The following is a 13,158-nucleotide window of genomic DNA, read 5'->3' as shown; positions in this document are numbered from 1 at the left end:
AGTCCAAAACCTTTGACTTCAACACATCTGTTTATGCATTATGCAGATAATGCAAGGAGCTTTGAACTATGTATTTGGTAACTATTAGTAAACTAGGATTTGAGTAATACATAAAATGACAGCATTCCAGCATCTGAAGAAAGGTGAGGGTAAGAGCTTAAAATAAAAGCAATTTAAAGATATGAATCAGGCTTCATTTCAGTCTTCTTTTATTTCCATTGTAGTGGAAGAAAGAGGAAAGGGCAGGGCTTTGTTTCGCTCACTTCCCCTCTCCGCCTTTTTCTTTCATTCTTTCCAGTCTAATGAGTTCAGATCTACATGGGGGGTGGTTAAAAGTGGCACTATGCTTGGTCTGGAAAAGTTTTGACTGAAAAAAAGGAATTAGAGGGCAGAAGTGTGACAGTAAGATCACAGCAACCCTTACGTTTGCTTCTGTTCCTGGCCTTGTTCATTTGTCTCCGGGGTGACAGGGATGGCAGTGCAAACCTCAGACTTCACACTGTGCTGCACAAGAAGCCCAGAATAGAAAGCAAGAGATGGACGGGAACAGCTACCGGGTAATAATGTGTTTATAGGCATCACACTAGCTCATCTCTGAGGGTAGGAGCCATTTTTCCTCTCTGATATCATAAGAAGTCCCACCAGGACTTGTTTTTTTCCCCTGTTGGGGCCCCACCCTTTTTCCTTTGTTTCATGCTGGCTGATTAAAGAAGCAGTGTTGTAACTTGACATAATCATTGTTGTGTAACACATGAATATACTACTGCTGTGTATAATAACTGAGAAAGTAAAAAAAATCTCTGAAGAGCTTTAAACTTACTTATTTTGGCTATTAATTGTTCTCCAACATTTAGGCATAAAGTCCGAAGACTTCACCACCACACCACACGAAAACTTTCTTCATATTGTTTTCCAAAGTTGAAAAACAATCATCAATAAGACATCAGAGCTTCCTCTTTTGAGACACTTAGAGGGATTTCTCTGTCCTTTGTAAATGTGGTTCGAATTTTCAATCTGGAAGAAATATTTCTGGTATGCAGAGTTCATTATCTACTTTGCCACTTTATTTTACCTTTATGTTAAATCAGTCATAGAAAATCTAATTTAAGGTATTTAAAGTACATTGAATTTCTCTTCACTTCATTCCTACTTGTCTCCTTGCTTCTCAGTCCATCCATAAGAAAATAGCTTCACCTGCTGGCATGATCAGAAAATTGCATCTTTATTTACAAACAACTTTTTACAAAGGAAATAATTCATCTCTATCATTACTTTTATAGACGAGGTGAGGAACTAACTGGTTAAAATCAAACGACTAATTATAGGAATGCTACAAATTTCATTGTGTAGATGAAGGATTTTGGAGTTTAGAACCAGCGCACCATGGTCATTGTGCACAGCGTTATCTTTGAAACAACATCTCCTATAAATACAAACCCAGAACACTGTGCAATGAAAGCAGAGTCAGTTAATATTTGAAAAAAAAAAAAAAAAAATCAACTGGACGATTGAGATTCGAATTAGTGCTGAACGTAATCGACATACAGCACTTGGAATTTAAGACTAAACGTTTCTGATAAATAGTTATTTGTAAAAGCTGCTTAAAAAATGTTAAACAAACTATCACTAGTCTACGTATGTAATGAAAGCAGTTCTACACTACCTCTTGTATATTTTTAGCACTGTCTGTCTAATATACGCTTTCTTCTAGCTTGGTGACTAACACAATAAACTTAGATTGTCTGATATACTGGCTCACAGTTCTTATAACATTAAGTCTATGAATTATTTGAGGGTTTGGTGAAGAAAATGTTGATTTTCAGAATAACTTCAATTTATGATTGCTGTTTCTTAAGTTTCAGTAGGAACCATTCAAATAAGCATGAGTAATAAGAGCTGTATTTGAGAGCAGATTAAGCTTTGTTGAGGGTTTTTGTGTGTTGTTCAATCCATGGCCTGAGGTACATGGAAACAAATCCTTTCTAACCCTGATGCAATTTTTGAAATATAAATAATAAAGTTATAAATAAATTTATAACTGTTTTAATGAATTACCTTACAATTTTTCATAGTTCCCTAAATCCCATATTTCTCAGCTCATGTGATAGACATGACATAAACAATTTCAAAGCTTATATCTTGTTTATATATATTTTAATGTTATCATACTTTATGTACACAAATTATGTCTTCATGTATAAACATGACGACATCAGATACAAACCATTTGAAGCTGGAAAAGCACAGTGTCACATGCTCAGTTATGATATGTAATTTTAATGGTGTTTGCAAAAAAAAAAATTAAGTAATAAAAAGTCAAACTATATTGTTTTCTGATCAAAAATAAAAAAGGTCTGAAACTGTATAAAAATTAAAATGATCTGAAATGAGACAACATGGACATTGTCGATCGCTGGCATTTTAGCAAAGCTCAGAGGAATAGAAAAATGCAACAAAAATCCAAGGTCTGCTGAGTTGATTTTAAATTAAAACAACAGAGCTGGGAAAAAATACTTTGATTTCCTCAATATACCTTTTTCTATACCTAACAATGAAAAGGCCTGGACAAGTCTTCATACAACTGCATCCCTCCTGCCTTCATCACACGTCCATCGCCTATATCCTTACCACAGACACTTCCATCAGGTTAATGCCAAAATATATTTGTGTCAACATATACTCAGGAGAAACATTATCAAAATGGAAAGTGTCAAAAGTAAAGAAACAGGAACAACAACGAAGCGGCAAATTATTTGATTTGACTCAACACCATTGTACAGTCTTCAAGTGTGATTACTACTGAACACTTAATTACAACAGTAACTACTTTGAAGGTAACCAAGACCAAATAGACAATATGCACATTACAGTGACATGTTATAACTGTTAGTTTTTGCAAGACAAACACACAGATATTGACTTTTTTCTTCCCATTTAAAATAGGAACATTTCAAAATTGATAAATACAGATTCTGAAGATTTGATAAAGGTTTCTGATTTCTTTTGGCACAAATCCATTTAGTAAGTCTGTACCTATTTACATACAATTTGCTATTTTTCAGGTAAGATATTAGCCATCTCATTGTGGTATTGTGGATTTGTAACAATAGGAAATTAAGGTGTTACCAAATGTTGAAACCATCCATCCATCTTCTTTGCTTATCCTGCACTCAGGGTTGCGGGGGATGCTGGAGCCTATTCCAGCTGTCATTGGGTGAGAGGCAGGATACACCCTGGACTGTGACTCAATTGCAGAGCCACATATATAGGCAAACAACCATTCACTCACTCAGACATCAGGGCAATTTTTTTCCAATGAACCTGCATGTTTTTGGACTGCAGGAGGAAACCGGAGACTCTGGAGGGAAACCACGTAGACACAGGGAGAACGTACAAACTCCACACCACACAGAAAGGTCCCCGTGGTGCACAAGGTGAACCAGGGTCCTTCTTGCTGTGAGGCTGAAGTGCTAACCACTGCGCCACTGTGCAGCCCCAAATGATAAAACCAAAAAATATTGTTTTGCATTTAAATAAAAGCCTCTTCCTGTAGTCATATGGTGTTTGAGGTGGAGGGGTGATTAAAATTCAAGGTCTGCTTAATTTAACACATGCCAGCTTGCCTTCTGGAGATCAAAAGTGAGATAATCCATAGTAAGCTTTACAAAACTGAGTGAAAATAAGGAATAAGAGCCACTAATTAATCTTTTTTTAATCGTTGGAAATCCTACTATTAAAATGTAGCTTCAAAAGAGATAGTAGCACAAAAGAGTCACCTAACAGCCCTCCTGGATCAAATGCACCAGATTTATATAGCCCCCTGAAGGCTGGACACGCAATTGCAGGGGAATTCCAACAGCAGTCTGCTCCAAATCATTTCTGTTCTACCTCACCAGCTTGTGTTGGTGGCACTTAGCCACAAATTACAAAGCCCCAAAGTCTGCATGCCACATCGACCATCATTGCAGTGTCTAGGATGCCAGCTGAGGTGCCTAAGTACTGCAGAGTTCACTTGTGGGCATAGTACAGCGGTGACAAGGTTTTTGTCTGCCTGGCTCTGGTCTTAGAAGGAAGGGCATTGCAAGGAATTCAGGGAATCAGCCAGGACACTGGAGAGGCAATATGGACAGGAACTCTGCACAACACGGAGCAGGGGGGACAGCCACTAGTGCAGTGAAGGACTAATGCTCGGCACCTGCATCAAAGGCATCAAGCTGTACGCCCAATGTGGTGGCCAGCTTCTATTCCCTGGCAAGCAGCAAAGTGTGTCAGTTCACCAAGTCTGACTGGCTATGTTTCTCTGACCCAGTGTTTTTATAATACAAAGAATGAAATTTGCAGTTGTCGGTGTCTTCTTCTCATTGGTTGTTGACAGTTGTGGTCTTCTCCCTGGATGTAGCTCCCGCAGATTGGCCTGTCAGGTTCCTCAGCGCAGGGGCTACAACTCAAAATTTGTCATGTTCACAGCACACACACCTCCTCTATCTAAAGGACCTTCAGTACATACTTGTTTTTGTTTATCTTCTGTGGAGTTGTTATCAATGTCTCTACCATCATGTTGTTTTGAGCCCTCTATTATGGTCATGTATTACAATTTCTGATGTAGATTGCACACTCTTATCTGTACTGCTCCATCCTTACCTGGCCGTGCACACAATATTGTTTTTGTTGAGGACACATTGCTCTGCCGACACACTCCTGTCCTCATGACCTCTTAATGCACCTCTTAATGTACGGCTTTAGTAATTTGGCTTAATGAATATTATTGTAATAATTGTTGATGACTAATAGTGTGTTGATAATGTTTGAGCATGAATGTAAAGCCGTACACTACCTAGGAGGAGTTTACTCTCCACACCTTATTGTAGAGGCTCACAGCAGAAAGGCTGCAACAACACATTTGCCTCATCATGCCCAAACTCACACCAGAATAGTAGAATTCAGTAACAAAGGGGAAGAGAATGTTTGCCAGGTCCAGCAGCCCCCAAGGACACACTCTCAGTGATGGACTTCCCAACCTAAGCAGTGTGCAATCCACCCAACAGACCATTTCCAAATTGCATGCAACTAACATGCTACGGACAAAGGTAGCAGGAAAAAAAGAGGAGGGGAGTCCGGTATGCCACCCGTCCTCAGTTTCAAGCCATTCTCCGGTGGAAGCATAGACACATTAGGGACTTTGTATTGAGTGGTGGTGACACAAAGGATCAGTACCTGTCAGGTGGGGGCTATGTAGTGAAAAGGAGACAGTGGTGAAGTTGTTACACTTTTACAAAGACTCTTGGGGCTGTTTTTAAGCCCCCAAACAATCACTTTCTATCAACATTCTTGCCACGTTGCTTTTAATAGATAACTGACGGTCACAGGGGGCACGGGAGTTGTAAAAATATTTAAACTCAACGTCTCTGCTCAATTTACCATGCGCCAATTCACCACATAATTGCCTGTAACTTAACACTTCCGGTTGCCTTAACAAGCCATAATTACATTTTCTCAACACTATCTTCATCGTTAAGTATTTTGCATATATCACACACAAAAAAGGTGTGCTTCCCCCAAAAGGCCATCGAAGAATTGATGCAGGGGGAACATTTTTTGAGGGACGATATCGAGTTCCGTGTCACTCCTTTAGCGGAGCAGAGGAAGTAGAGCTGCTCATTTCACCAATCAGCTGAAAGGTTAACGTTACCCGGACGCCTTCTCGTAATGATACAAGCACCAGGACAGGTCACAGGAATTCAATGCGGCATGTTTTGATTTTAGGATAGATGGAACCAATCCATATATCTCAAGACCTCTGACGGCTTTAAAAACATAAAGACTTCGGGACGGTTAACGTTCAATTTGTCTGGTACGGTGTGATAGCTCGATGACGTTAGCTAGTTCGATGCTAACAGCTTTAGCTAACGCATATTTTAAACTGTTATATAGTGGGAAAATGTTTTAGAAACGCTTTTGGAGGACTATAACATTAGACTCATCCACAGGATGCATATGTATTGGCTTTAGGTATTTACTATCAAGTTCTAAAGGAGACAAACTGGCGACGTCCAGTGTGTGTATATCCAGAAGCGACGTTGCTCTGCTAAAAATCTAGCTAGCAACAAAACGTCAAGTCAGCTTAGCGTGAACATAAGTCACCCTCCAAACTGGACAAATCATTGGACTTAGTCGGGTTTAAATCGGGTTCGGCAGGTTCGCTGACCCCTCAAAAGAAGATGAAGAAAAGGAAGGAGTTGAACGCTTTGATAGGACTCGGTGACAGTAAAAGAAAGAAGACCAAAAAGGGGTCCGGTCACAGACTTCTCCGGACCGAGCCGCCAGACTCCGAGTCAGATTCGAGTTCGGACGACGACGAATTCAACAACCTGGGCAATGGTCCTAACTTTGGGAAGTGAGTGAAGAGTTTTGTCAACTTTATTGACTGATGTGTTGGTCTGAAAACACAAGTCACACTGATGCAAGTGAACGTAAAATTCTATTAGTCGAAGCTGCTGCGTCACTGCACGTCATGGTGATAACGATTATTTATACAGTATCTTTACAACCGTAATAGAAGTCCATTTGTCAAAAAAACAATAAAAAAACTGAACAATTTGGATGTGACCCCCGGGTCTTGAGTCTATAACGCCTATAGGTCTGTTACCACGAATATACATGATAACCATGGACGATGACTTTTTAAATTTGTGCTTAGTAACTCCCTACCCTTGCTCTCTTTAACTAACTGTAGTGCAAGCACTGTTAGTAAAAGAGTCCTGGCCCTTGAGATTTTCCAAAACTGTGGGTAATTAACATTGACTGGAATAATATTTGCATTGACTACATTTTCAGGTGTCATCCTTTGGGGATCTCAAAATTCCCTTGAATATGCAGTCCTCTGTAAATAACTCTTTCATCAATAATGAAAGAAGCTGCACTGCACTCATGTCTAATGTTACTGTGTGTCTTGCTTTTGCAGGAGAAGCTACACTCAGTGCTGCAATATCTGCTACCCTTTGTTTCTCTTCATCATCCTAGCTGCCTGTGTGATGGCTTGTGCTGGTCTTATATGGATGCAGATAGCACTGAAAGAAGATCTAGATTCAATGAAAGAAAAGTTGCACAGCAGTAAGTCTCACTGCCGCACATCTACAGCTTCTTTGTGATGACCTTGTCAAGCTCTTTGGACTCTTTCCTATCCAAAATTATTTGAATACTGTTATTGACATTTTCAATGTTTTCATACAGTGGAATCCACCCAAAAAGCGTCATCGGGCGAAATACCAAAACTAAGCGAGGACCTAAAAAATAATGACAGAAAGCTTGATGACATTGAGAGTGGGGAGAAGGGGTTGAGCAAACTGTGGTCCAATCTAACAGAAATTAACAGAAAGGTTTGTTGGATTTTTTTTTCTGTAGGTTATGAAACCATTTAAGTGTTCTGATTTTTGTCAACTGACAACACTTCTTGACAAGCTGCGAGAGAACATCTTGGCTTTCAGTGTCAGTCATACATGCTTCAGATCCAGTTACCGTTAGTTACAGTTTGACACTGCGCATGTTACCTTCCATCTGTGAATCCTTGTTGAAGTTATAATAAATTAACAACATTAATATTAATAGAATTAAAGTCACTGATTTGTTTGCGCATGTATCATCTAAATCAGATAAGAAAAGATAATCTCACTGGGTAGAACAACTGTGATATAAAATTAATTAACCTCTAACTTAGACGACTAACTGCGCAATTGCACCGTGTTTCACTTTTGTTTTGCTCTGAAGTTTACGTTTTCAAAAAAATTTCAGTTCAATACATGCAGAAAACTGAGCTTGACTTTAACATGTAGCTTTGATTCAGATAACAGGTTTTAAAAACAGTATTATCCGATTTAATTATCAACACTGAAAATCCTTACACTTACACTTTGAAAAAATTATTGACCAGTTAGCATTGTATTTTAGTTTTATTTTTTGTCATTTTTGATGTACAGATCAGCCTTCTAGACACTGCTGTGAACCATTTAAAGGCCAATTTGAAATCTGCCTCTGATTTAATAAGTCTACCGACCACAGTTGAAGAGCTTCAAAAGGTAAGAGTCAATAAAGTAAATAGAAACATAAATGTGATTAAGGTGGGGATCAAGATTTGTCTGGTTTTCACGTCTATTTGTGTGGTTTTTTTAACAGATATTAGTTAAACAGCATGTTTTATTTTTCCCACAGAGTGTTGCTACAATTGGCAGCACACTAACAAGTGTGCAAAATGATGTCAAGTCCATGCAGGCTGCATTTGAGAATCAGAAGGAAGAGAACAGTGGCTTAAACAGGGAAACGGTAAATAGAACGCTAATACATCATTGTCTTGTTAGAACAGTACTAATATTTTTTGTGTGAAATTCACATTAAAACTATTTTTGATTGAACAGTATTATTCAGTTTGCCCAAAACGTCAACAGTATTTATGAAGATGAAAGCATGATAAACATGATTTTAGCTTATTATTGTTTTAGACCCATACATTAATCCAGAGTGCCTGGAGCACAAAAAGTTCTATCAAATTTTTTGAAACCTAAAAGTTACCTCAAGGAAGACCAAGGAGAAGACTTATGGACGTAGTGAGAGAGTATATGAAGGTAGTTGGTGTGAGAGAGGAGGATACAGAGAATAGGGTTAGATGGAGAAGGTCGATTCGCTGTGGCGACCCCTGAAGGGGAAAGCCGAAAGGAGAAGAAGAAAATCAAAAGAAAGAAATCCATTTGCATTTTAGAGAACAGTGGTTTAATGTGTCTTCTAGGTTGTCATGCCTAATTTTTATGACCCAAATTATAACTCCCATCATTTTGTTTGACAATTTGTACTTTTTGATTCATGCCTCAGTTTTTTTTCCAGTTATGTTTGGTATTGCCTTTCTCCACCTCAATTTAAATACAGATATATAGAGAACGAAAGAATTTTATTCAAAATGCAAATGTCACTGTTGTAGTCAAGACAAATACAATACCAAAATATTTTGATTTCTAATAGACTGACAGGCAGTCCCTCTGTCTCTATTTGAAATATAAGGTGGATGATTCTGTCAATGTAATCAAGTCAGTGGATCATCTTTACACTGACAAAAATATAAATCAGAAGCTGCAGATTAAGTTCTGTTATAGTCTTGATTTTTTTTTTTTAACATTGTATTCATGATATTTTTTTGTCTGTATCTCCTCATTTTTAAAAGAAAATTAGGCTTGATACAGGGTATCTTTATAGCTTATTTCTATCCAAAAAAAAAAAAGCTTAATTGCTTGCAGGCTCAGCTCTCCATGATCTTGCGATGAGTTTGAATGTGATTAGTAGTCAATCTGATCACATGTGATTTAAATACAAGAAACCAGATCACCAGCTGTCTCATCAGCAAGTATGTTGTCCACTACATGTAGCCTGACATCAATATGGTCTGTTGTCGCAGGACATAAAAGATCTAAGACAAGCAGTGAGTGAGACCAACAAGACCGAGGAGAAACACCACATGTGGACTGATGATCAGATCCACCTCCTTCTGTCGATGGTTGCAGAACTTCATCAGAAAGTGTCATCATTAGAAAACAGGTCAAAACTAGATGTAAGTAATATGAAGCTTCCGAATGTATTTCAGAATTGTAATTGTTAATAGGTGTGGTTAAGAGACAATTTATTATGTATTTTATATTCAGTCTAATGTTTGCCTTACAGTTGAAGGAAACCGACACAGGGTCTCAGCTGCCTACTAGCAGTGAACCCCAAGCAAGTAAGACTGGGAAAGAGCCTACACCAACCCAAGCAACACCCGAAGGCCTGCATGGTATATTGTTGTATAAAGCACTTACAGTGTGTTCAGTATCTTGTTGCAAGTTTTTAATTATTTCATTTTAACAGAGCACACCATGTCACCACCTACAGAGCTGCAGATGAGTAGACGTCCACGCTTCTCAACCCCAAACCGCTCTAAGAGAAATGCTGATTTAAAATGTCCAAAGAAGGTTTTCCTGCCAGGTGTCAGTTCTGTCAAAGGTGCAGTTCAATTCTTATGGCCACTAATGTAATTATTCAGCAGCCCCTTTTGACTGACATATGCCTAGATACTGTATATGTGCTATAAAGACACACACATACACACACACAGACAAATGTGTGTTTATGTTTAAATATTTGTCAGATTGACATCAGAAGTATAAAGGAACTGATTGTCTTACCAACACTATGATTTCTACAAGCTTTATTGTTGGTGTTTAGTCAGTTACCAGTTTTTAGGAAATTCATTCTGGATTTCTTAAACATTACTGTTACAATAATTTTGATGCATTTAGTCACATTCGAGTTTGTGTTTGTGTCTCAGTGATGATTCTCTTGTTTACAGCCCTGGAGGAAATCTTTCAGCAGATAGGTGATGGACCTAACTCACTGGGACTGACCTACCAAGACCTGCTAATAAAGCTTGGGCCATCAATACCCAACATTCGTACCTTGAAGTGCTTTGACAATGACGGCGATCAGAGGTACTCCCTGATGGAGTTGATAGCTGCTGTATCTTTCTGAGCTTATGCATTACTGACAGCAGTGAACAGTATTACAACCAACATGGATTTAGGATTCAAAATCTCCCATCCTTTTTTGATAATTGCTGCACTTTTGTGAACTGAGTATTTATCATATTGATTGTGGAACAGTCAAGCTGGAATACCTGCAACTCATCTTTTTTCGTGATCCATGACAGCACAACCTTGGTTGCAAAGCATTGTTTCTCAAAATTAATCAATTGTCACCTGTCACAAATGTTCACCCCTTATTTTGGGACTTTTTTTTTTAGATACGTCTTAATTCAAGATAACATGCATAACTCAGATGTCAAGTTTTCACTGTCACTTCTGAAATGATGATTTTTGTTATGTTTTGTCTCCTCTGTCCCCTTGATAGTGTAACATTTTTGTGTAATTGGCTTCTATAGAAGCTGTAATTGTTCGGTGCAGTTGTTCCCACCCATCAACAGCATACTCTTACTTGGTACAATGAGCTTGAAGTGTATTTATAGAATCAGAAGTAGAGTTTTATGAATGTCTACAAATGACTACTAGAAACAGACATTGTTTTTAGCCAGTTTCTTCTTATAACTGAAACAGGTTTAAATGGAAGTGTGGGGAATTTTGTACATTCTTTTGTAAACTAAACTGATATTTTTTTCTGTACATTATGTTCACTTAGTTGGCAATTTTAAGTAGGACAATGTTTTGAGTTACCTGTTCATATCTTTTTTTTTGCCATGTTTGTCACTCAGTAAGATTTGAAGGGCTATGGAAACTTTTGAATCACTAAGAATTTTGAAGTAGTTACTCACAATATGTAGCAATAACAAAAATAGACATAGCATGAGGAAAATTTCAGTAGAGCCTTGACCTGGACGCATCAAGGTCACAGCAGGTAGTAGAAGCACTGACCATCACTCTTAACTTGATTTATTTCTGTTTTTTCATGGTCCATGTACTTGTGTAATTTAAAATTGCTTTCATTGTAATCAAATTACATTGAGGTGCATTGGGTGGCTAAAAATTGCAATCATGATCCCGACGTTGTATATTTTAAGTAATTTCTATTGTGCTTTGCATGTTGCTTATCATGTAACATGGACAAATTATTTATGAACTTAACATTGTCAACTATTTATTTAGAACAACAGTTAGTTTAGCTCAAAATGTAACAGCTTTGGCCATTATGATGGATTGAGTCCATGCTGCTACTAAGTGAGAATTTTTATGATTTTCTTTTCTGTGTGTGTGTGAGTACCCATAAATAAAAAAAAGTTAGATTTAATCTGTTGGTCAGATTCTGAAAGGATTTGAGTTGAGAACCTGCTTTTTTCTATGGGTGATTTGATTCATTTTTTTCCAAAGTATTTAATCCACACTTGAATCAAGAAACATGCTTCATTATCTTCATTATCAGATCTTTGAAACGTACATTTACAATTGGTGGACAACCAGCACGGTTTAACAAAACACTCAGGTGGGTTTTTCCCACGAAATTGCAACAAACATATCCTTGATACAAGAAAAACCGTCTGAGTACTATTTGGACTGTCGTTGCCATGCGACTTTAGATCTCCAGTCTCGAGACAGCAGCCCTAGAAGTTCCTCTTCGTTCTCCTCCTCGTCGAGGCTGGGATCACTCTCTGTGTTCTCTTGCATGGTGGCCAGGGATTTGTTCTTAATCCCATCCCTCTTGTCCCTCAACAGTTCAACTCTCTTGTAACATTCAATCTGTTCATCAATTTCATCAATTTGACGTCCGAGGCGCCCTTCTTCGTCGTCCTCCGCAACGATGGCCTCGGATTTTGTGTTCACCTGACGGATCTCTTTCTGAAACTCTTCGTATTCTCTGTCCATTTGATCTTTGGGGGCGTCTACGTTACGCACCTTGGCGTCTGTCACGGGATCATCAAAAAAGCCCTCAGGCAGGGCCTCGGCTGTGTTTTCTTTCTTTTCTGCGCTTTTTTCTGGTACATCTGCTTTCAGGATGGAGCCAGAATGAGAGATTGTGGGAGTGGCTGGGATGGCGCTATCAAAGAAATCTGCAGGGAGTCCTGAAGTTTCTGCTTTTTGAGTGGCATCTGCGGTCTCTGCGTCTTCTTCATCATCGTCGCCGTAGACCCCTGACAGGAGACTGAGACCAGCAGACTTCTGAGAAACATTTTTATCGCTTGGTGTCTCATGGATGTCACCGGAAACCTTCGACGCAGACTGGCCTGCATCCGACGAGGGTTTTACTTTTTTTGCGTCGACGACCTCGTCCGGTGCTTTTCTCTTCAATGGTTGAATCGGTATTGTGTCTTTCGCTTTCTTTACCTCCGCGACTTTCTCCTTATGTTGTTTTCCAAGAACATGAGCTGGCCACAGAAGTTCAGACTTCACTTGCACATTACACAGGACACAACTGAGGTGCCCCAAACTATTGTACTTAGCAAACGGTGATTCGATGCGCTTCTTATCCGTCGATTGCCTTTGTTTTTCCCTCATCAACCGCCTGAGTTCCTCTTGGTTTACAACTTTCTTTCCCTTCTTGGAGGTTGCCATTATTAAAAACGCAGCTTTTCAGTTATATAGCGCTGGTCTGCGCCTCCGCGCTGAAGAAAATATTGTCGCATAAAGATGACACAAGACT

General features: G+C 38.7%; 2 protein-coding genes across 3 annotated transcripts; one reads left to right on the top strand and one right to left on the bottom strand.

Moving 5' to 3' along the window:
* Positions 1–5,650: 5,650 nt before the first annotated feature.
* efcab14 (EF-hand calcium binding domain 14) lies at positions 5,651–10,665 on the top strand. 2 transcript variants are annotated; one of them, XM_086172881.1, is made up of 9 exons: positions 5,651–6,394; positions 6,962–7,110; positions 7,231–7,376; positions 7,974–8,072; positions 8,206–8,316; positions 9,437–9,589; positions 9,700–9,808; positions 9,907–10,017; positions 10,364–10,665. In XM_086172881.1, the coding sequence occupies exons 1-9, from the start codon at positions 6,219–6,221 to the stop codon at positions 10,540–10,542; spliced, it is 1,233 nt and encodes a 410-aa protein (XP_086029007.1). In that variant the 5' UTR covers positions 5,651–6,218; the 3' UTR covers positions 10,543–10,665. The 2 variants fall into 2 exon arrangements, with proteins under 2 accessions (XP_086029007.1, XP_086029006.1); XM_086172880.1 differs by having other exon boundaries at positions 5,652–6,394; positions 9,883–10,017.
* A 1,151-nt stretch (positions 10,666–11,816) lies between these two features.
* On the bottom strand, positions 11,817–13,142 carry znf830 (zinc finger protein 830). Its single transcript, XM_086172883.1, has one exon. The coding sequence runs from the start codon at positions 13,068–13,070 to the stop codon at positions 12,066–12,068; it is 1,005 nt and encodes a 334-aa protein (XP_086029009.1). The 5' UTR covers positions 13,071–13,142; the 3' UTR covers positions 11,817–12,065.
* Positions 13,143–13,158: the final 16 nt, after the last annotated feature.

The sequence above is a fragment of the Fistularia commersonii genome, chromosome 25, assembly GCF_037954325.1.
Source record: "Fistularia commersonii isolate RoL2024-O1a breed Wild chromosome 25, RoL_Fcom_v1.0, whole genome shotgun sequence".
Lineage (NCBI taxonomy): Eukaryota > Metazoa > Chordata > Actinopteri > Syngnathiformes > Fistulariidae > Fistularia > Fistularia commersonii.
Note: the sequence above shows the minus strand (reverse complement) of the source record. Positions and strands in the feature narration are given on the sequence as shown.

Excerpts from the sequence above, each read along its gene's own strand:
- efcab14 (XM_086172880.1), top strand. The coding sequence starts at position 6,219 with ATGAAGAAAAGGAAGGAGTTGAACGCTTTGATAGGACTCGGTGACAGT. Across the intron at positions 6,395-6,961 it reads AATGGTCCTAACTTTGGGAA|GAGAAGCTACACTCAGTGCT; the intron begins GTGAGTGAAGAG and ends TTGCTTTTGCAG. Across the intron at positions 8,317-9,436 it reads GTGGCTTAAACAGGGAAACG|GACATAAAAGATCTAAGACA; the intron begins GTAAATAGAACG and ends CTGTTGTCGCAG.
- znf830 (XM_086172883.1), bottom strand. The coding sequence starts at position 13,070 with ATGGCAACCTCCAAGAAGGGAAAGAAAGTTGTAAACCAAGAGGAACTC.